This window comes from Platichthys flesus, chromosome 21, assembly GCF_949316205.1.
Source record: "Platichthys flesus chromosome 21, fPlaFle2.1, whole genome shotgun sequence".
Taxonomy (NCBI): domain Eukaryota; kingdom Metazoa; phylum Chordata; class Actinopteri; order Pleuronectiformes; family Pleuronectidae; genus Platichthys; species Platichthys flesus.
The window spans coordinates 5,314,793-5,337,471 of NC_084965.1; the positions used below are offsets into that span (position 1 = coordinate 5,314,793).

Genomic DNA, 22,679 nt, shown 5'->3' on the forward strand with positions numbered 1-22,679 from the left:
CTTAAACTTCACAGTTTGTGACTTTCCCCTCGAGGTGTTCGCTGGTTGTCACCTGCGCTGAGGCATAAAAAGTAAACATGCAATATAAAAACAGAAATATAAAATAATTTATGCAGGGTCATAATGTTTAATAAAGCGTAAACAGGATTGCAGGTGGGAAGATGTTGACATTGCACAGACATATTGAAACTGAACAGATAAGATGTGTTAAGGTCACACACGTCAATGAGCCTATCCCCTGTGACTCAGCTGCTCATGAAGAAATTATACTTCCCCTTCCAGAGGCAGTGGCCGGTTCACTTCCTTTCTTCCTCTTCAGAGGGTTTGTCTGGTGACCCTCTGTCCTCGAGCTGACGTCTCAGGCTCAGCCAAAACCTGTGTTGTGGAAACGTTCCGCCCTGTTGAGCTGTGCAGGAGCGATTCCCTGGAAATCCTCCACCGTCTGCAGGGCCGCTGCTGCTCTGCTGCTGGAGCCGAGAAGGTGGCAAATTAACTTTTTCCCAGTAAATGGGTATAATAATTAACTGAAAGAAATGAATATATATATACGTTATTTTACACTTGATTTATATTTTATCTCTTGACCATAGACCGTAAATAAATAAAGAAAGATTCTCACACAATCAACAAGTGAAGCCAAAATATCTAATAATATAATAATTGTAATAATATAATGATTTTGGGCCAATGGCATTCACCATAGCAATTGGAGGTTTGAACTGTGGAGATCTCCCCCCTACATATGCTCAACCAAGTCTTTCATGATGCCCCCCCCCCCCCCCCCATCCTTTTTACAGCAACAAATAACTAATAAAATAAAAAACACAGTGTGATGAGAACTATTTAAAATGTTTGAAACCATTAATTTAATACGTGGGCTACTTTGACCTTTTTAATCTGGCCCATGTCCAAAGTGCTGACAAGGTGACAACAATAAAACAAGCTCAATGATCAGCACACAAACTATAACAAGTGGCAGTGCGTTGTAAAACTATATAATAACGATATACATTTACATTGTAACTCTGATAATGAACTTACTTGTCCTCGTGCGGGGGGTGCAGGATGATCACGTGCAGGCTGAGCTGTGCGCGGTCACGTGGTCCGGCTGCTTCAGCAGTAGCAGCCGAGAGAGAGAGAGAGGGAGGGAGAGAGAGAGTGAGGGAGAGAGAGGGAGAGAGAGAGAGAGAGAGGGCAGACAGAGAGATAGAGAGACTACTCCTGCTGCTGCTGCTGCTGCTGTTGCAGGTACGGTCATTTCACCTCTCATTATCCTCTATATACATGTGTACAATAATAATAATAACTTAGACTCTGAGTTGGTGCTTGTTAAAGTTTCCTGTGTGATCGTGAACATCGCATGTAAGGGGCGAGAGCGGAAATTAGCGGTGAGCACGAGAGAGGAAACATAGTTTTTTACAACAGCAAATTATGAATGTGCATTGTTTCTCTTTCTATTTCAATGAAAAGATTGTTCTGTGTCCCTGAACGCATCATATCTGAGGAAACCTGAAGGTTCTAATGTCCAATCTTAAGATGAAAGTCACATTAACATCATCTACAGGTGCACGTGAGGCTGTGGAGCACAGTTTAAATATATCATGAACCTCAGATCCTGTGGGGCTGATTGTTGCTTGATTGTGTTTAACAGTAGCCTGGACTCGGATTTAAGAGAGGTACACATCAACGTACTGCCTCAGATATGATCTGGGATATGAGAGTCAAATATTTACTGAGATTTATGGTGTTGTATCTCTGTTGTTATAATTTAATGATTCACTGTATGAGATATTTTAATTTTAATTTTAAGTGGTGAGGATTTGCTGCTTCACTTTAGCTGCAGCTAAATGATATGAATACAAATAATTTATCAAGATAATTATTTTCATATATATCTATAAATGTCAAATTCAAATTTCTGATAATTTGTCGTTGTTGCCCCTGAGAGAAGCTTTTGGTTTTATATTCTTCTTTATTAGCAGAGAATTCAAAACTTTATAAACAGAAAAACAATTTGCTGTATTTTATTTGATTAATATTATATTGGGATAATTGATTCTGTTGTTTTATTGACCCGCCTCCCTTTATATTTACCACATTTTCCAGATGTGGTGTGTTGAGAAACTTTGATCAATAAAATAATTAAAACTGAAATTATTCATTAGTTACTTCCTTATCTGGATCCTAAACCTACAGTTGAGTCAAAACCCTGTGGTACTAATTTGATATGTTTGGTATTTATGTCTGAAATTAAAACATCAGTGATACAAAGCCCTGGCTGACGCAGGCTCACGTTGGACACTAGGACGCATTGAGCAGGAGAAACGTGCAGAGACAGGGAAAGCTAGATTAGTCCTAATCCAGTGAACAGGATTAACACCTCTTTAAGGTCCCCTCGTTCCAAACAGGGAGTGTCATGGGTCGTGAGGATGAGAACTGGTTGTGCTTTATTCATCCTCAATCTCTGGCTTGAGAAGGAACCTGTAACTGTAAAGTTTAGGAGCTTGGTCAGCTCATTATCATTTTATTATAATTGTACTGTATCCATGGAGATCAAATTGATGTGTTGAAGCTTTAAACTCTTGCAACATCAAGCTCAACCAATCACAAGTCAGTCTCAGCTGTCAATCATGACAGCTCACCCGACTTCTATAGCCTCAAATAACCAATTAAAACCAAACTCATCAGAAAACACCTGAACAAAGATGCGTGTGATAATAATTACCTAAAATGACACAAACCAAATTAGAAAATTCCTTTGACGTGTATTTTGACCCTTTCGTGTGTTCCGTGTCCCATCAACTAACATGGAGGCGACAGGGTTAATGACTCATACTGCAGACAGCCACCAGGGGGCGACACATAGAAGATTTGGCTTCACTTATAGGGAGCAGTCATGTCATCCTACTTAATTTACAGATTGAGCCACATACATCCAAACTGCTCCAGTCTGACTCCCTCAGTGGGTTTGAGTTGCAGTGGTCCCCACCTCAGAGTGAGGGGTTAAGTAAGGGCTCAGGCTTGGGGGTAGTCCTGTGGCTGTGGGGCTCGAGAGGTTGTGGGACGTGTGGAGCAGGAGCAGGGAGGCTGAGGACGGTCCATGCAGACCAGATCCAGGGCTCCTGTTAGATCTTGTTTGGGACACATGGAGCTCTCGGAGTTGTTTCCCATAGAGCAGCAGGGCCAGCAGCCGCACCGCAAGTCCTCCTGGACTCTGGTGAGTTTGGGTCTTTTTAGGTCTGGGCCATTATTATCCTTTGCGCTTTATAAAGATAAATGTCTGACTGGACTTTTTAGTAGGAATCTATTTGAAGCGTTCACAGTTTTCCTCTAACAATCTGGTGATAACAGTATCTGATAAAACTGCTAATAGGGATTTTAATCATTGATTAATCTGCAGATTATTGTTTGATAATCGAATATGTTTTAGTATAAACAAATGTGAAAAAACGAGTGTCACAGTTTCCCAGAATCCAATGTGACATGTTTGACATTCAAATCCATAAATATGAAACCAATCAGTTTCTAACGCTGTCACCCAAACACTGAACCTGCGCTGAACCTATTAAATTATGTGAAATGCTATTATGGGATGTTTTTTATAGTCTCATCCAATGAATGAAATACCTGGAAATGTTTTACAAATCAAACTACTTAACCACACACACCAATTATGTTACCATAGAGCTGTTACCCTGATTTATTTGCAACTAGACACGGTGACGTCAAATGAAAATGAAACCTTTAGATGAGCTGAACAACATGTTGTGGTAGAAACTTCTCCATCATGGTATCCGTTGCCATAATAACCAGTATTACTGTACATAGTCATATTGTGGTTGATATAATTTAGTGGTGTTTACTTTCAACAGACGGTTTATTTTAGGATTTTCTCTTTGCCGTCCTGTAAGTTCATTCGAGTTTAGCTGGTGCAGAAGCTGCCAGTCATAGAAACTGAATGGTGTCAAAGTCCATCAGCTGGTATGCAGCTCCGATTTAGTCCATTGTGTTCAATACTGAAACACACACACACACACACACACACACACACACACACACAGGGCAGTAAAGAACTCACCTAGAAACCAATGCTACTGAACATTAAAATGCCTGTGACATAACATGAAAATGTAAGTGACATCCTGGATAGACGCTGAGAACGATTCTGAAAGTCGAGGTTGACGAGGATCAGGTTCAACCACATCCGTCCCCGTGCACTGATCACAGCTGTGTGGAGAGAAGCCCTGTGACATCGTGTCGATGCCGAGTTCAGATGCACAGATTTTTTTTTATATCAGCATTCAGTCGACCTGGACTCAAACTTCTAAGTCGTTGTCCATTATAGATTTTCCTTGGCTTTATGTTTTAGAAATCCCCCACACTGACATTGCCCTAAGTCCTTGTAGCCTCATTAGCCAGAGAATCATAAATAAACAAAAAAGTACATTCAAATCCTTTTAACCTATTTGCTAAACAAAAAAGATTAAAATGTGCCTCTTCTGATGTGTTCAAAGCCAGAAGATATAAAGACAAAATTTGGGCTTCTCCCTGGACAGATGTTTTATTCTGCAGGTAATTCAGGTGTGTTTGTGGACAGGTGGACACCATGAACTACGTGGGGCAGCTGGCGGGCCAGGTGCTGGTGACAGTGAAGGAGCTGTACAAGGGGATTAATCAGGCGACTCTGTCCGGCTGCATCGACGTGATCGTGGTGCGACAGCCTGACGGGACCTTCCAGTGCTCCCCGTTCCACGTCCGCTTCGGTAAACTGGGAGTGCTGCGCTCCAGGGAGAAAGTGGTGAGCCAACATTTCATAGAAGGGAAAACAATAACATTTTATTATTTGTTATCAACATCAACAATTATTGCTTTTTCTTACAACCAGTTTTACATAAACAATCAGAACATGTTGTCTCTGTGCAAATCTGGCCTTCTGCAGATTAGGGAGGGTTAACTGGAGATAAGACGTAATACCTAATTAATTGGGCAACCACTAAAATCTAAAAAAGCTCCTTTATTTATTTATATATCAATAGCTGCACACTGTCAGATTGCAGTCCTCCGGGCAAAACAGACTCAGGTGCCTGAGGACATGAAGTAAAACTGTGACGCTTGAAGTACTTCCGTCACTCGGCTTCTCACTGGAGCAGGTCGCCCTCTCGCTCTATTTATAGCCTCTGTGTGTAGTCGTCCCTGCGGTGGTGGGACAAACAGGCTAAATCTCAACTTACCCTCTTACTGTGTCCTCCCACCTTGTTAAGATTCATCCCATTGAGGACGAGTGTCTCACAGAAGAGTCTTATCTGCCACAGACGAGCACGGAGACAGAGCGAGCAGCAAACAGTCACAGATAAGACTCTGAAAAGCCTGTGGGCTCAAAAACATCCTGTGTCACTGTGAGGAACCAACCAGGAAGAGTTAAACCTTATCTTTACCTCTTATTAAATGTCAATTGTGATTAATTTCACAAACTTCCTGATAATTAAAAGGTTGAAGGAGACTTTTCTGTGCACTACAGAGCGAGAAGAATTATATAAGCTGATGCAAATTGTAAATATATATCTATTATGAATGGATTAACCAATATATCGTTTGGGCTTCACAAATGAATCTGAAATATAAAATTAAAACGTAAATTAATTAAGGTTGTTCAAATTTAAGTTGAGACTTTTGATTTGAAAGAACTAAAATCCTGTGTGTGTCACCTATTTTTTTCAAGCTGGTGAACAATTCTCTTTTTTCAATAATACGTCGACTTGTTTTCAAACCAATTCAGAGAAAACCCCAGTTTGTTAAATCCAGGGACAGAAGTTGTGGTACAAGCTGTTCCCTGTTTTTCTCTGTGGATTAACTCTAATTCTTCCGGTAAATCTGTGGCACAGTTTGGTCCACGAAACCGTATTGTACACATTCCTGTGGTGCTTTAACACCTCATACATGCTTGTTTAAAAACCTGAGGCCAACTGAGGAGAACATGGTGACCTGGCGAGTATCAACTTATTTTCAGACGTGAACTCAGGAGAAAAATTGGGGTCTGGATATTTTCCAGAGTCTGTTTCAGATAAATGGAACGTAGCAGGAGATTGTCGGATCAAACACATTCACAACAACCGGAAAACGGATAGAGCAAACGGAAATCACGTGTTTTTGTTTGCGGCACATCGACATCAGCTGTTATCACCAAGTGTTTCTGTTTGACTCTGCAGATTGACATAGAAATCAATGGAGAACCTGTGGAGCTCCAAATGAAGCTTGGAGACAACGGAGAGGCCTTTTTTGTTCAGGAGCACAATGTGAGTTCTGACCATTGTGTGGTTAAAATGAAGCTGTTCACTTGTAGAAATCCATGACACTGATTCACCTCTCCTCCCCCGACACAGGACATCGTCCCGGCCCACCTGGTGACCTCGCCCATCCCCACGGAGGAGCTTCCGTTCCGGAGCAGAGAGCCTAGGGGCGGGGGATCAGCGGCAGAGATCGGTCTGAGTCCGGAAGACCCGGCCTCTGGAAACCTCCAGCCCTTCTCCAGCTCAGGAGGCAAGAAGAAGAAGAGGCGCCGGAGGAAGCACAAAGCTGAGCCACGCAAGGAGGAGCAAGCGGCCACAGCTGCAGGCACAGAGCTGGAGCTGTGTGAGCTCAGTTCAGACGAGGAGCTCAATGCACACAACGGACGGTGAGTGGAGACGTTAGGTTGGCTGCTTAGAATCTCCTGTAAAGATGGACGACACGAAAGCCCCCCAATGGTGAAGCCAAAACACCTGGATCGCCCCCTGGTGGAAAACAGTTACTGTAATCAGGGAAAACATCAGGCTTAGTTCAGCCTCGGACACAAAAAACGGAATTCTTGTCCGGTTTGGTTAGATTTGTCTCAGACTCGGGCCGGTTCAGACAGATTTTTGCACGACAAGTGGAGACGCGTCATCCATCTTTAATTACGGTCTGTTGTTTATTGTTCTCTGTTGTGGACCTTTTGTTGATGGTCATCGTCTCCCGTCTCCAGGCCCTCTTCTCTCTCCACGATGACCAGCAATGACCACAAACAACCCTCCCCCGTCACCGCCCTCGAATGGGACAGCTACCCCTTCTCCGACGGCGACTGGTCCCCCTGCTCCACGTACGACCCCCCCCCCCCACACACACACACACACACAAACACACACGCTGTCTGCTTACACATTTACACTGTTTGTACAAGCAGAGAAAAGCAGCAACATTTCAAAATCACTTCATCAAAACAGACAGGGCCGAGTAAAACAACTCACTCCCACCCGGCCGTTACAGCCGACTCAGTGAAAATGTGTTTGTCCTGCAGCAGGGACATGTCCGAGCCCACGTCGCCCAAGAGCGACTCCGAGCTGATGGTGAAGTCGACAGGGAGCGCGCTCAGGGCCGAGTCCCACATGCAGTGGACGTGGGGGGAGTTTCCAGAATCTACCAGGGTAACGGCTCAGATCTAGACTCGTAGACTCGGCTCTAATCATACATATTGTATCTAAGTATATTAAAGCTTTACTTTGTGCCACACTGTCTTTCATTCAGGTCAACAAGAAGGACAAACCCGTGCCAAAGGTGTTGACCATCACTCCCGTGGGGAAAACACATTTCAGGGTTATCTTGAGCTCCGAAGAGATGGAGGAGGGGTCGAGGGAAAGAGCGAGGGACACGTATCCCATTTGCAGTATTGTCAAACCGGAGCCTCGCACCATCAAACCGCAGCCGGCCGGAGCTCCGCAGCCCGACACAAACCTCGAACAGCACCAACCCGACCTCTCAAATTCAGTGTGCAGCAGTTTCACCTCTGAGCCGTCTCCGAATAACTCCGACCCCAACACGAAAAAAGAGCGGAAGACCCGGTGGACGTCCTCGCCGCCCAGCCGCAGGGACAGCCGCTCTCCTGCCAGCGGAGGCAGCACAGCAGCCGGAGACGCTGCGGCTGTTTGTGTCGAGACAGAAGCTTCGTCCAAACCCACAGACTCCCCGTCCAGCAGGAGAGGTAACATAGCTCACTTCGGTTTATAGAAACAATGAGGTATGCAAACCAAAAGATGACCTTTAATGAAAAGACACTTAAGGACAAGTGTCCATATAAGGACCATATGGACACTTGTTGGACTTGGGGAAAACGCTGCAATACCCTCGTCCTAAATTGGTCCAAAGAAGTGAAGAAGCATTGTTATTTTAAGGTCTAGGACTACATGATGAGTCTTTGTGTGAGTGAATGTTAACAGGAAGGATGTGGTTTCTCTGTGTGGGCCTGATTCGAAAAGGGAAGTGAAACTAATGCAATCAGCGTTTTCTCAGCAGACTCGTCTTCGTTTCAATCAGGTGTGAGGAAGAGGAGTCAGCATCAGGGCCCTGAAGACATTTACCTGGATGACCTGAATGCACTAGAGCCGGATGTGGTCGCCCGCTACTTCCCCAAGAGGTACAAACCAATAAAGTCGTATTCACTTCCTCAATCTATGACCTTAAAATAGCTGCTTCAAATTGAGTTTGATGAAAATCCGCTCCAGCGGGTTGAAGATTAAAGCTGAACTGTGAAACTAAGTAATATCATTGAGACTGAGGGACTTCAATGTGTTAAACTGGAGCATGTGTGTGTTTCCAGTGAGTCCGGGCAGGTTCCTAAACACTGGGTGGAGATGGGGCGGCGCTCCGGGTCGCAGTCGCCACAGTCGGTGGGCAGCGCCGCGGCAGACAGCGGCACCGAGTGTCTGTCCGACTCGGCCGGCGACCTCCCTGACGTCACGCTGTCGCTGTGCGGAGGCGTGGGCGAGAACTCTGAGATCCCTAAAGGTAATTCCTCATGTGTATTATAAGCTATTATTATATTGATTTCTCATACAGGAAGTTCAAAGTTATTTTGTATTTCAGGGCACGTTACATTCTAGTGACATATGTTAATTTTACTTTTTATCTACATGTGTACATTTCTATTTCTTTATTTCAATGTGACAAATTAAGCTTTAAATCTTTGAAAATGTGTGAATTAAATTAGTCTGAATTACATATTGAATTGTATTGGACTGTTTGCAATCTGCTGACTGACTTTCTAGTTCATATTGAGGCTTTTATGTTTAATTTATTCCAGAAAAATTCATGGAGCACATCATCACCTACAACGAATTCGTAGAGAATCCAGGGATCATTGATAATCCTAATCTGGTGGTGAGGATTGCAAACAGGTGAAGCTACCTCCTCTCTAATCCACACTCTCTGTTGTTTATATTTGAGTGCACACCAGGGCTGACAAGCTTTCTCTCCCTCCAGGTATTACAACTGGACTCTGGCAGCACCGTTGATACTCAGCATGCAGGCCTTCCAGAAGAGCTTGCCCAAGGTATCCTCTGGTGTGATGTGTTTTTTATCCGGAGTCGGCACATGACGTCTGTTTACACAACATATTTATCCTGCAGGCGACAGAGGAGGCCTGGGTGAAGGAGAAGATGCCAAAAAAGTCCGGACGCTGGTGGTTCTGGAGGAAGAGCAGCGTGAAGCAGGTATCAAACATGTGACTCGGCCAATAATCTGCAGCCGACCTAATGAGTCTCGTGTCCGTCTGTGTGTGTGTGTTTGTGTTTGAGATCAGTGGGGATCCCACACTGTTATTTGCATTGTAAATATGAGACAAATGAGTCGGTACAACAAATTCCTCCTCCTGATTTGCATCATTATGTAAAGACTAATTTATACCTGGCATTTCACTGCCCAGTGATTTAAACGATAGATTCTTACGTCACGTCACTAAAAGGACGATAACATCTCCTCCTCTCCTCAGTCGTCAACAGAGACAAAGCTAGAGAGACAGGAGTCACTGACCAGGGAGAGTCCAGCCCTGCACCAGGCCCCAGAAACACAGTGAGTCAGCAGCACACACACACACACACACACACACACACACACATATAGACACACACAGTGTTGGGTAAACATGTGCCACAGAGGCTGAAATAACATAAATATTTTAAACAATTTACACATAAGCAGCTATTCAGATTCTTCTTTTTGCCTGCAGCTCAATATCTTTGAGGATTTCATTTTTTTAGAGTATAGTAATGAGATAACACAAATGTTTTACCTAAAAAGGCCTCAGTCACTTGCAGGCGTTGAGCTCTGCTGCCCCCTGCTGACTGTAAATCACTCTTCTGCTCTACTCGTCCTGCTTCAGACTGCGTTCTCTCTCCCGCAGGCACAAAACATCCGAGTGGTCGAGCGATGACGAGACTAAAGAGCTCAGCGCCGCGGCACCGGTTCTGATGCCTATTGAGCGTGAGCAGACAGAGGACCCGGCTCCTTGTCCCTCCTACAAGAAATCCCTCCGCCTCTCCTCTGACCAGATAGTGAGACCACCCAGTAATCATTTACTTCGGCTAAAACTGGCCACAGGCAGAAACTGTGGTGATGTGGTTTTTTTAAACTCTGAGTATTTTCTCTCACAGTCCAGCCTGAAGCTCAGAGACGGGCTTAATGATGTCAGCTTCAGCATCACCACTCAGTACCAGGGCACGTGCCGCTGCGTGGGAACCATCTACCTGTGGAACTGGGACGACAAGGTCATCATCTCCGACATCGACGGCACCATCACCAAGTACGGGAACATCCAACACTTGTTTCGTGTCTATTCCGAGGCAGTGAAATCCCCCTGGGTGAGATGATGTTTACCACCCAGATCATTTCCTTCCCACAGATCCGACGTGTTTGGTCAAATTCTGCCTCAGCTTGGCAAAGACTGGACGCACCAAGGCATCGCTAAGCTCTACCACTCAGTGCACGAGTAAGATCGACGACCGTCAACAAAAAATGATAATGATGACAAATCTGATCTAATAAATCGAATCTATCAATGACTATCTTCCCTCTCCAGGAACGGGTACAAGTTCCTGTACTGTTCGGCCCGAGCCATCGGCATGGCTGACATGACGCGGGGATATCTGCACTGGGTGAACGACAGGGGGACCCTCCTGCCTCAGGGGCCCCTCATGCTGTCCCCCAGCAGCCTCTTCTCCGCCTTCCACAGGTGAGAAACCTGGTCCCTGAGCAGCATCATCGTCTGGATGAGACACAGTACAGATGAAATGATTCATGACAGGATCCTCTGGTCTCTGGAGATAACAGTAGTTTTATTAAAGCCAGAAGCAGGCGGTGTGTGTCTGTGTGTGTGTGTGTACAAAATAACTCAACAATGCACAGTGGGATTTACACCAAACCTGGTGTGAACATTATGAGGGTGTTTATCTCAAGGCGATTAACTTTCGGAGCATAAAGGTCAAAGGTTAAGGTCAACAAAAAAATAATCACATTTTACAAGATATCTCTGGAAATAATCGAGCTGTCGAGACAATATCAAGCTTTTATGTCATCAAATAAGTTAAGTCTAAACTACTCAGACTTTAATGCAACATATGATTTATTCTCTCAGATTTTCAAAGTGTAATATTTGGTTATTATGGTTATTTTGTGGATGATTTTAATGCCCACCCACTCAAATGAAGCCGTCAGAGTCTGTAACACCTTATCTGTAATTCTCTTGTCAGAGAGGTCATAGAGAAGAAGCCTGAGAAGTTCAAGATCGAATGTCTCACCGACATCAAGAACCTGTTCTTCCCAAACACGCATCCCTTCTACGCGGCCTTCGGAAACAGAGACAGTGTAAATGTTCAATCATTTTTTCCTCTTTCCCTCTACGGATTATATTTTATTAAAAGTGAAGGATTTGCTGACCACAATGAAAAATGATCCTTATTGTCTTTTTTCTTCTTCTTGTTTTTAGGACGTCTTTGCCTACAAGCAGGTGGGTGTGCCCGTGTGCCGGATATTCACCGTGAATCCCAGAGGGGAGTTAATCCTCGAGCAAGCCAAAGGAAATAAAACATCGTAAGTACCGAATCCCCACTGGAGTCTGTGTTTTTGTTTCAGTATTTATTCATTTTGACTTTGTTGTTGTTTCCGTGTAGTTACAGTCGGCTGAGCGAGCTGGTGGAGCACGTGTTTCCTCTGCGGAGCTCCGAGCACAGCGCCACCTTCAGCTGCCCAGAGTTCAGCTCCTTCTGCTACTGGAGGCAGCCGATCGGCGAGCTGCGTTTAGAGGAGCTGCTGTAACTCAGACTGGTGCTAATAGGATTGATTCGTTACTTGAAATCAACAGAACTTAGCTGTGATCTATTTTACACATCTGTATGCACTGACTTCAGACTGACTGCCTCCCGACTCCAGTCTCTCCTCTGCACACCGACTCAAGCACTTATTTGTCAGTGGAGGTTAAACTTTACTTAAAATGTAATCAGTATGAAATTGAAGTACTTGACTGAAGTGGAACATTTTCTGCCTGACTTATGAACCAAATATACAGTACATGAAGTATTTATTGCCCTAGACGTCTCATTAAAAGGCCTTATTTGCTCTGTGATGGTTATTTACTGTATATGAATCATATATCTCTGCTCCAGAGCTTTAGGATTTTGCAATATGATGCTTAAGGAGACATGTGAAATTATTTTTCACAGGTGAGATTTTGTAGAATCTGGAGGAAAAGGCACTTTCTGAACTGTAGATGCTTCTGCTGCTAGTTGAAGTTTTACATCAAGAAAAACTGTTTTGGACAAACTCTGGAACTGATCTTTGAGAAGTTTTTGCCGGACTTGTGAGAGCTGCAGTTTGATATTAATGTTCTGCCAATTTGCTTTCCATGCCCGGTCACAGCTGCTGGTTAAATTGAATGCCTTCTTTCCATGAAAGTGATAAACCTTGTGTAACAGGAACACACAGTATTGACTATTTAGTTTTACTTCGTGAAACTTTACAATTAATTACTTTTGCTGCTGCTGCTGGATGTGTTTCCTGCTGATGTTTCTACCTTGTGTTGATCCAACGTGTCAAACTTATAGATTATTGTGTGTGTAAAGTCTTGTCACTGTAAAAGTGTTCAATAAAAAGTATTTTGTTTAATTATTCTTTCAGAAAAGATGTCTGAACTCTGTTTTATAACTTTGAGGAACTTTTACATTCATAAAAAAAACTTTAAAGAAGAAGTTAACACGTATTGTGTTCGTTTAAATATATTTATTTGGTTGGTTTAGGTTGTAAACAAATCTTTACAATAAAAAATACAATTTCAATTTAATATAAATGCACTATATATTAGTACTCACGATAGAAATAATCTCTCACTTCAGTTGTTGCTAAATAATTTTTCTTTCTGTTGATAATACACACCCCACTGTGTTTATGGCTTATATAAGGTTTCAGCTGTCTCTTCTCTGGAAGTGGCGGGGCTACCGTTTTGACGGGCTGGGGTAAAGAAGCACGGCGCTGAAAGACGACAGGATCTCAGAGGAGGAGGAGGCCGAGGTGGCGAGCTTCCCGGCCGTCAGGACGAGTCCCGCTCGGTCTCCTCTCTTCAGGGAGAGGACCAGACTCAGCGAGGTCGCACTGCTGCAGTTACACTGTTGGTGGGACGTTGGCACGGCCGCTCCGGACAGGAAACCCGTGGAGTCCAACCTCTGGATGCTGCGATTGGACACAGAAAGGACGGCCTCGACCTTCTCACCTCGCTGGGCTGCGAGCACGGCACTGACCAGGTAGCGGCCGTCTGTGGGAGCGGTGAAGACGCCTGAGGACACAGGGGGAGACATTATTACTATTATTACTTCATCATGTCGACTGGAGGAGCTGGGGATTCAAACCATTGACCTTCTGGTTAATGGACGAAACGCTCTAGCTCCTGCCACATTTTCCTAAACAATGAAATATTCCCTAGGCTGCTTGCCGCTGTTCTCTGGATCATCTATTCATAGTATATTGAATATGTTGACGTTTGACTGAGATATAAAAGTTACCTGTGTGAGGGTCGTAGTGTCCTCCGTCATTGACCAACACCTTGTTGAATCGAATGACTCCGACCTCTCCTTGGAACGATGGAAGAGTCAGACCGGCTGAGAACGACACCTCACCTGAGCACGGGAGAGGAAACGTCACAAACCAATAATCATTACAGTGACAGAAGCAGAATCGATAATCAATCAACTCTGACCTGATCTCGTGGCAGGTTCCTGTGGTGAGGGTCCGTGAGGCAGGTTCACTTCTGATGATCCAAACAAAAATATTGTAATCCACCCTTTAGAGGCTATATTGTAATGTAGTGTATTAAAATGAACGTATTTACCCGGGAGGTGTGGCAAGCTGGTCAATACCGAGTCAGTGGATTTGACTGCAGAAGCTGGGAATTTAACAAAACGATGAGAAAACATTAACCAGTGTGGGAAACATGCAGGTCAGAGTTAATGCACATGTGGGCGTCTCACACCTGGAGCTCCAGCAAAGCCCTGAACAGGCATCAGGCTGCCGCTGGTCCCCGGGGGCAACTTGGACGAGGTCATCTTGCCGGGGGGACCTGCCTCTCCGGTCTCCATCACAGGTGGCTGAGGGAGAGAGGCGTCCACGGGGACCACAGGCACCGTGAGGCCTTCACTTGAACCCTGGGAAAGTCCAGCATCGTCTACTGCGACCTGAACACCTGACAGGGACAGATACGATGTGAGCGATGGGGTCAGGGCTGCAGGTCAGACCGAGACAGATGTGCGGAGGTCAGACGAGTTAAGGGAGCAGCTGGTTTCTTAGAGGCCCAGACCTCCTCACTCTGTAATATCTCCCCCATAAAGCCAGACGAGGAGCCTTCAATTACGAGCGGAGAAGACAAATCACTGTCAGGTTTATGAACTCATGACTTTCTGAGGGCTGCTCCTCCTCCAAGGGACTGATGAATGTGACCTTTTAAAAGAACTGTAGTTATCTGTAGTTGTGATTTTTAAATCCTGTGAACTAAGAACATTTAAAGGGAACTTGGCAATGTGTTTGGGGCAAGGACTTGATTAAGTTTCAAGATTATGAATTTTAACCAGAATGGCCAGCTGTGGTTTAGGGAGGGGGGGCCGGGCATCCACTAAACAGAAGGTTACTGGTTTGAGCCCTGCCTCCTCTTGTCCACATGCCAAAGTCTTGGGTGTCCTTGGGCAAGACACTTTACTCTGAATCGCCCCCGACCGATGTGACAGCATGTGGATGATGTGCGATAGAAAAATGTATGGGGGAGTGCAACTTGTACTGTAAAGTACTGAGTGGTAGATAAGACCGGAAAATGTCTGAATAAATACTATTAATTTACAATTACACCCGACTTTGTAAAGTAGTGAAACTTATCTGAACATGTAGATGTTTAAATGCAGGTGATTTAACTCAACTAAACTTAATAAATAGTCCAAGATATGAAAGAATCTGATGTCTGCACTCACTATAAATCAATCCTTGGCCCGAGGTATCATCTCTCAAAGGGAAAACCTGTAATTACATGTGATGTTATCACTGTCACTTTGTGAAATGCAAGAAACAAGCATTTATGTTCATGGTCGACTCTCATTAACAAACACAGTGATTATCTGAGCCTGTGTTTTGGACACAAAGAGAGAAAATGACAGACCTCTGCCCTCATTGTTCCACGACCAACTCTAAGTGCCACAGCATTCCTGAGAACCACGGCAGAGACCAACCCTGGAGTTTATCAACAAATCAAACCTCCTGGCTCGAGGGCACCTAGTTGCTGTTGCTCTCTAAGCCAACAGGCCCCAGATCTGCTGCTCCGAGAGGGAACAGCAGCACATAAAAGACATACCAGCAGCATACCTGGGCCCGGCCACATGTTCAATCACCAGAAGGCCTGTTCCCTCACCCCAAGGAAAAGGGTCATTTAGTGCAGAAGCCAGAAGCGGCTGCCTGTTAAACACAACATGTAGAGCGGGACGGGTGGGTAACCATATAAAAAGAGCACAGGGGGAACGTCTGTGCATAGCCACCCATGTGCATGTGTTTCATTGGTCTGCGTTTGTTAGCTGTGTTGCTCCTCGTATTAAAGCACGTGCTCCAGTGAGTGGGCTTTGATGGGAGCCAATCAAAACTGATTTCGGGACCTGGTGAAGAATTAAGAAGAGGCGAGCGCGCGATGCATGTGAGGGAGTTTGTCGTGATGAAAGAGGTGACCGGTAAACAACTGCAGCTGGATCTGCTGTGGACCATAAAGCCTCAGCACAGAGCAGCAGGGGAAACCCTCGATCTGTCGTTAGTCACTTACCCCCTCCTCCTCCCACACCCTCCCCCCGGGGAAGCAACAGCTCCCTGTGCCACAATAAAGGCTATTTTCCGCATTACATACCACATTATGATGACTGCAGGGCAAGACTTGGTGTGGTTTGACTTGATGAGTCACTGTGACCGAAAACACATTAAACGCCTCAGACTTTAATTCAGGAAACAATAAATCCAGCATTTATTGCCAAAAGCAGAAAAAGGAAACGAGTCGAACATCAGATAATGTGACACCTACACTGTCGCGTTGAATGAGCAGAGGCCGACAAACTTCTGGCTTTTCATTGTTTCTCGAGCGTGTTCTGTCAGGCCCCATCTTGTTTTGGGCTCCTGAGGGTTATTATGGTTGACCGCTGAGCAGATTGTGTCACCCGACAAGTCTCCTTATCTGTCGCAGGTCGTTGACCTACGAGCTGAAACCACTGAGCTCTGTCAAAAGCAGGAAAGCGTCTCGAGACGTCCCCATAATGGAGCCCGGCTGAGCTGTGGGAAGAAGATAGATGCCGCCCTGTCAAACACAATGAGAGCGATGTCCTTTAACACAAGTGCAGGGATCAGGAGAAACATACGTTTTACATGTGGAGGCTGACACACAGAGGAAGTGATCGACTATGTGTATGTAAAAACTTGTATACATGTGTATATAATGAGTGTCCAGAGTGGGCATGTGTTTACATTCAGTGATTCTCACAGAAACACAGTGTGAATCCTTCACGTTCCTTGTAAAGCATTTATGAGCTAAAGATGTTTTCTTTAGAATAATTAAAATTGTTATAGACTGTATAAACATGGACGGCATGATGGTGAAGTGAAGCCAAACCATCTTGATGGCCCCCTAGTGGCTGACTCCAGGATAGGTCATAACCCTGCCTCCTCCATGTAGGTATATGGGACCGTAGATGGACGACATGAATGCTCAGTAAAAAACAATCTCGGTCACCCCCTAGTGGCTGGCTGTGGCATCGGTCATAAAACCATCCTCGTCCATGTTTGTGGATTGGGCATAGGCCAAGATGAAAAGTCATGAATACATGTAAAATAATGTTTCCTCAATTTTGTTTCTATCATTTTAAGTACACTGATGTCTCGTGATTGACTCATGATTGGTCAAGATCATGATCGGCTCCATCCCCCGATCGCTACTGCGCTCACTCGGCTCTAAATGCGCTAGATGCCAGCATTTGTATCCAGAAAGTTTTGGCTTGATCTCTGGATACTGGGAGGAAATTGGGTAACGTCATGTTTATTCACAGTCTTTTGATCGACCAAAGTAAAACGTCAAACGCTAAATAAAGCAACGAAATCAGTTCCAGGATGACATATTGCATCTCTCCTCACCCCTTTCCTGACCCTCTCGTCTGAGGTTAATGAAGGGTATGACATCATGGTGAACACACTGACATGTTGCCCTGGGGACCCCAGAGCAGCTCTGGCTGTTTACACAATTTGTTTAAACAGAAAAAGGAACTCAACCGTGCAAGTTTTAAAATGTGAGAAAGCTGCAGATGGGACTGAGGAAACGGGAGAGAAGACGTGACTGTGGACTGGGAGGATAAGCAGTCGCTTAAATGTGTGTGTTGTCGCACCACTAAAAGAACCACAGAAGCATTTGGCTCCGAAATAAAGACGCCCACGAGTGGTTCGTTGATAAGCTGTGAGCAGAGGTCCCTGTAAGGACCCCTCCGAGCAGTGTTTTCCACCCTCTTCAGATAAGCAGGGCGGGAGACGTTAGGATGAGGTAGCAGAGACGGAGAGCCAAGCACTCAGTGGCCCCTAGCATCGCAGAGAGAGAGTGGAAATCATGAATAATGGTGCAGAACTTCCCAATGACAGAATGATTAATTTAATGCAAAAGTATGACAAGAACCACTGGGTGGAGTGGCAACATTTCTCCACCAGTGCTGATTCATTATTTGGCAAGAATGAGTAAACTGGCATCTGCAAAGCACAGAGAGGAATCAGGGGAAAAAGCTGAAACATATCTTAATGCAAAGCCTCTAGCTTTACTTGTAATGGGACCAGAAGAGGGACTAGTTCTTTCCAGCTCAGACCCTGGACCGGATCGCAGGATGCATCACCTGCCCCATAAACCAGCATCTGAAAACTAGCAGGTCCCAGAGGAAGAGACTTGGCTTGTAAACATCATGTGTGAGCTTCCAGTTCGCATCTACAACAATGAGGCTCCGAGGTCCAGCTCGGTCTCAGAGGTGGTGTCATTAATGAACAGGCTCATACAAGAAGTATGCAACACATGGTCTGATAGGGAGAACTATCGAATATGCTCACAGCCATATGTCCAGCCTCAGTGATACTCAGATTGCAACATATGCACTTGATGACGCTGAGGCTGGTCAACCTGATGTCCACGCTCAAAGCAACACAATTATTTTACACCCCCGCCCATTAAAAACTACACATTGTGGGCGAACGAGGAAACGAATCCAACCTTGGATGCACAAAAAAGCCAAGCTAACACCAGGTCGTTGAGCCAAGGTATTGCTCAACACAAGTGGGCTCTATTAAATCGAGCATGTGTCTTCAATCAACCCGGCCTCCTTACACCGAGAACACTGTTTAATGAAACTCCAACCTCATCTCACTCTCCAACACACAACGATTCTGAAACCTCTCCAACAACACAGTCAGCCCCGGGATGAATAAACGGGCTCCAGTTCGAGCTATGATCTAAAAGTAAAGGACGTGTTGCAGCTATTTGAAGTTCTACAATGGAAAGTTTAGTGGATAATAAATCAGATTTAGCTGGTATTTATAATAAACTGGCAGGATATGGCAGCGGCAGTAAACACAAGTAACGTTTATAGGAGAGTAGTAAATGCTTACATGTTGTACAACAGTAGCACGAGTAGAGTCAGGAATGTCTGCTTTAAATTAGCTAGCATTAGCCAAGAAAATATATAGTGTTGATACCAACAGGGAGTACAGATGCAAAACTATTGAAAAGAATGTGTTTTAGTGTTAAAGTATTTAACTTTTCATTTGCAAGATTAAAGACATGTCCTTCTGTATGTCCGTGGCTCGAAAACTGTTTGTCCTGTAGGCTTCACACTCGGCCACACAAGACATTCAATATTTTGAAACGGCAATGACAAGTGCTTCGGATTCAATAATTCAGGGTTCTTTGTACTGAATCTCCTTGTACTACATTGGTGTCGTGGCTTCAGGGTTCTGTGGACTGAGTCCCACAGCCACTGTTTATTTTCCTTTGCTCTATTAGTGCATGCTACTTTTGCAGTTTCAGAAGGATATGATCAGAACGGGCACTGCGCTAATTCAATGTTAGATGGTGCTGCTATAAAACCTTAATCATGGGAACAAAGTGATGGACCACACCATTAGGTGAGGATTGTTTTGAGTTTGCAGCTTACCTGTCTTCTCAGAGTCGTTGTCCGTTAGCGTCTGAAGGTCTCTGGCTATGTTTGCGATGTGGCTCTGGAGATTCAAGCACGTTCCCCTCATTCCTCCAATATCTTTTGTCTGAGCTCTGACTGTGCCGTTCAGCTGGTGGACACAGGTCCACAACGCAGTGACGTGCTTATTCAGCCCCTCTTTGATTCTCTGCAGGCTAGCCGAGATCGGATCCAGCTTGCCGCATAAATCCTCCATGCTAACGATGCGGGTGTCCATGTGGGCAATCTCCTTACCGACGTCTTCAGTTTTTCCCCTGCACTCTTCGGCCTCTGCTTTTACCTCCATGCTCAGCACATCCAGCCGCTCTCTGAGCTCCTGATGCTGTGTTCTGTGGAGCTCGGAAAGGTCCTTGAGCTCCTGCTCAGCTCCTGTTTTAACTTGACCCCAGGTGGAGTTGAGGCTCTGCGAGGTCAGGGACTGCTGATTGACTACATCTGATAAGGAGTCCTCCAATATGCCCATGCGGCTTCTCATTGAGCTCAGCTCATTGTGCGCATTCTCAATGTGAGAGCTGTAGTTGACGAGTTGTCCCTCAATTGCTCCGAGGCCATTTAACTTGACATCTAGACTCATCTCCATAGCATCAATAGCAGCTTTGCAGCTCTGGAAATCTTGCTGAAGGTTTTCTGTAACAGCTAAATTAGCCTTGTGCTCATTGGACTGTAACTGGTCCAAGATGTTGAGTCTATCCTCCAGAGTCTGAACAGAGCTCTTTAGAGAGTTCATGTCCCTCTGCTGTGCGTCCTGACTCACTGGCTGAATCCCTGAATGGGAGTTGGTGCTTATATCTACCAACAGTGTGGTGAGTTGATCTTCCATAGTGGCCAGCTTGTCCTCCAGAGTCCCCCTCAAGTCTTTAATGGCCTCTGCCCGCTCTTCCCTCTGCTTTTCCTCAACCGAGAGGCACTGCTCTGTCACAGTCTTCTGAGAGGAGTTCAGATGGATCTCAAGGTTTTCTACACGAGCGAGAACAGAGTCAGATACACGAGTGCCTTCTTTTTCTGGATATTCCAGCTTGGTTTTAAGGTCCGTGATCTCCTGTCGAAGGTCAGTTTCCTTCGAGTCCATGAGCTCAGCCAGGCTCAGGTAATTGGCCTCTGTTCCCTCACACTGCTCCCGAACCGACATGATTTTATAATCACAAGCATTCTTCATGTCTGCAAGTTTGATTTCCATGCCTTCCATCAACTCCTCTCTCAGAGCATGGATCTTAGAGTCCAGGTAGGCACGCAGGTCTGGATCACTGGCTGGGGGAGGAGGAGGAGGTGAAGACGATGGATTCTGACCTGCCTCCATCAGCAGACGAATCTGTCCATCATGGCGGTCGACGCGGCCCAGCACGTCATCCAGGGTATTGGTCTTTGACGCTAGATCGTCTGTGACCTGGGTGATCTTGTTCATAACTTCATCCATAGGCGTTATCTCTTGGTAGGATATGTCCTGCAACTGGAAGGCTTGGGTTCCGGCGCCTCGTGCACCTGCAGGCTGTCGGTGGTTATTCAGCAGCGTGATGAGCATTTTACTGGCGTCCTCCTGGAAATCCAGCCTCAGATTGGAGGTCATGTCTGTCATTCTTGCCTGCATGTCAAGGACCATCTGGGACAGTTGCTGCACCTCCTCCTCCAGGTGTTGAGCACTTTGAGATCCTCCGTGACCCCCGAGTGGTCTCTGAACTGTCTGACCTCCAAAGTGCCCCTCCCCTACCCATGGATGATTTCTCTGTCCGTCTGTCGGATGTTCTGGAGCTACAGGGAGGAATCCCAGAGGGTTAGGAGAGAGCAAAGTCGATTATCTCGCATGTTAATTTGTGCAACGGTGAATTTCATGCTGCGTTTTCTCATATATAATCATGTATTTCACCTTGTGGCACTGGAATATGTCCAGTGGAGGGTGCATGAGGCAAATTCTCTACTTGGAGCATCCTGAAGTCTTTCACCTCCATACAGTCATGGCCCTGGTACGCCGGGCAGCACCTCCACTCCAGCTCGGTGACAGCCTTGTATGCAATCTTATACGTGGGCCTGAAGTGCGTCCGGTATCTGGAAGCATTTAAACGGTAACACAACGTACTCTGGTTTCACCAAATGTAACCTTGGAACAACAAAGTAGTAAATAATGTTTGTTGACAACTGAGTCTCAACAAACAGAGTCACATTTGCAGTTAATTAACCGTGAAGTTGGCAGGAAGCTGTTTCAGACTTTCCACCATGGGGACACTGGTAGCTCACATGGCTCCTGCCATCCAGTGATTGAGTGCATCTCAGTGTTTGTTGCTCAATGCACACTCAAGCAAAACAAAGACAACCCAATGTTTGCCATTTCTTAAATTTAACACAGATGCCTGAATATTTCTCTGCTTTAAAAGTAAAAGACTCTTCTAAGAGTAAATCTCTTCCACATTAGTCAAAAATTAAGAGACATTCGTTTCATATTCATGCGTAAACATCAATGTTAATGGTGGATCAAAAAACATCACTTGTGATTGTTCAGACCCACAATGTTTAATAGTAGCATGAAGAATTCCAATACTAAAGAATATCCACCCAGAGTGCACCACTCCGGGGAACTTACATCACTTGTTGCGCACAGTCTGGCATCTCCGGAGGACACGGGAACATCTCCGGCTGCACGAAGCTCCCTGTGCCTCCCACGACGGCACAGCTCACGTTCCTGTGCACAACGTAGGCGCACCAGTTTCTGCAGAAAACCCGGATTAATCACTCAGTTGCTGTTTCCTCAGACTAACACGAAGTAGAACTGGAGCTCATGAACACATACTTTTTTTCCACCCACGAGTTTTATTCATATGCAGTGTGTAATTATCCAGTTTACTCACTTGTTTCTCTGTCGTGCGTCTGTGCCAGAATACGCGTTGCCCTGGAACCTGCCGTGTTGGAAAGGTGTCCCGGTGGTGAGAGGGATTAAAATGAGAATAAGTGTAAATCCACAGAATCCGTGCGTCATGGTTGAACTGTTGAAAAAGCTCCTCAGGTAGAGATCAGTAGTCGTGAAAGTCTGAGGGAGCAGTGGACGCACCGCGGGTACTTCCCCCTCTCGCTGGTGCGCACAAGCTCTTCCAGCGACTTTGGATGTGACGTTATGCAGACCCCCTCCAA

General features: G+C 45.3%; 2 protein-coding genes across 4 annotated transcripts; one reads left to right on the forward strand and one right to left on the reverse strand.

Moving 5' to 3' along the window:
* Positions 1-1,187: 1,187 nt before the first annotated feature.
* Positions 1,188-12,891, forward strand: LOC133932676 (phosphatidate phosphatase LPIN2-like). Of its 3 annotated transcripts, none has more exons than XM_062379463.1 (20): positions 1,188-1,248; positions 4,598-4,798; positions 6,207-6,293; positions 6,381-6,673; positions 7,001-7,114; positions 7,313-7,439; positions 7,540-7,993; positions 8,302-8,425; positions 8,609-8,796; positions 9,092-9,185; positions 9,271-9,340; positions 9,417-9,500; positions 9,779-9,858; positions 10,190-10,340; positions 10,440-10,588; positions 10,688-10,774; positions 10,865-11,017; positions 11,535-11,649; positions 11,771-11,874; positions 11,955-12,891. In XM_062379463.1, exons 2-20 carry the CDS (start codon positions 4,607-4,609, stop codon positions 12,097-12,099), a joined length of 2,811 nt encoding a protein of 936 aa, XP_062235447.1. In that variant the 5' UTR covers positions 1,188-1,248; positions 4,598-4,606; the 3' UTR covers positions 12,100-12,891. The 3 variants fall into 3 exon arrangements, with proteins under 3 accessions (XP_062235447.1, XP_062235449.1, XP_062235448.1); XM_062379465.1 differs by having other exon boundaries at positions 8,326-8,425; XM_062379464.1 differs by lacking the exon at positions 1,188-1,248 and having other exon boundaries at positions 3,932-4,798; positions 8,305-8,425.
* A 180-nt stretch (positions 12,892-13,071) lies between these two features.
* On the reverse strand, positions 13,072-22,582 carry LOC133932675 (EMILIN-2-like). The gene is made up of 9 exons (XM_062379462.1): positions 22,400-22,582; positions 22,135-22,260; positions 21,424-21,602; positions 19,521-21,308; positions 14,303-14,512; positions 14,162-14,215; positions 14,030-14,080; positions 13,836-13,949; positions 13,072-13,609 (listed from the first exon to the last, which is right to left on the reverse strand). The coding sequence occupies exons 1-9, from the start codon at positions 22,525-22,527 to the stop codon at positions 13,272-13,274; spliced, it is 2,988 nt and encodes a 995-aa protein (XP_062235446.1). The 5' UTR covers positions 22,528-22,582; the 3' UTR covers positions 13,072-13,271.
* Positions 22,583-22,679: the final 97 nt, after the last annotated feature.

Bases quoted from the DNA above. Each gene is read 5' to 3' on its own strand.
- LOC133932676 (XM_062379463.1), top strand. From the start codon at position 4,607: ATGAACTACGTGGGGCAGCTGGCGGGCCAGGTGCTGGTGACAGTGAAG. The intron at 7,994-8,301 runs GTAACATAGCTC...GCGTTTTCTCAG, and splicing joins CTCCCCGTCCAGCAGGAGAG to CAGACTCGTCTTCGTTTCAA. The intron at 9,186-9,270 runs GTGAAGCTACCT...CTCTCCCTCCAG, and splicing joins GTGGTGAGGATTGCAAACAG to GTATTACAACTGGACTCTGG.
- LOC133932675 (XM_062379462.1), bottom strand. From the start codon at position 22,527: ATGACGCACGGATTCTGTGGATTTACACTTATTCTCATTTTAATCCCT. The intron at 22,261-22,399 runs GTGAGTAAACTG...GGTTTTCTGCAG, and splicing joins GACGCACGACAGAGAAACAA to AAACTGGTGCGCCTACGTTG. The intron at 14,513-19,520 runs GTAAGCTGCAAA...TGTCCCTGTCAG, and splicing joins CAACGACTCTGAGAAGACAG to GTGTTCAGGTCGCAGTAGAC.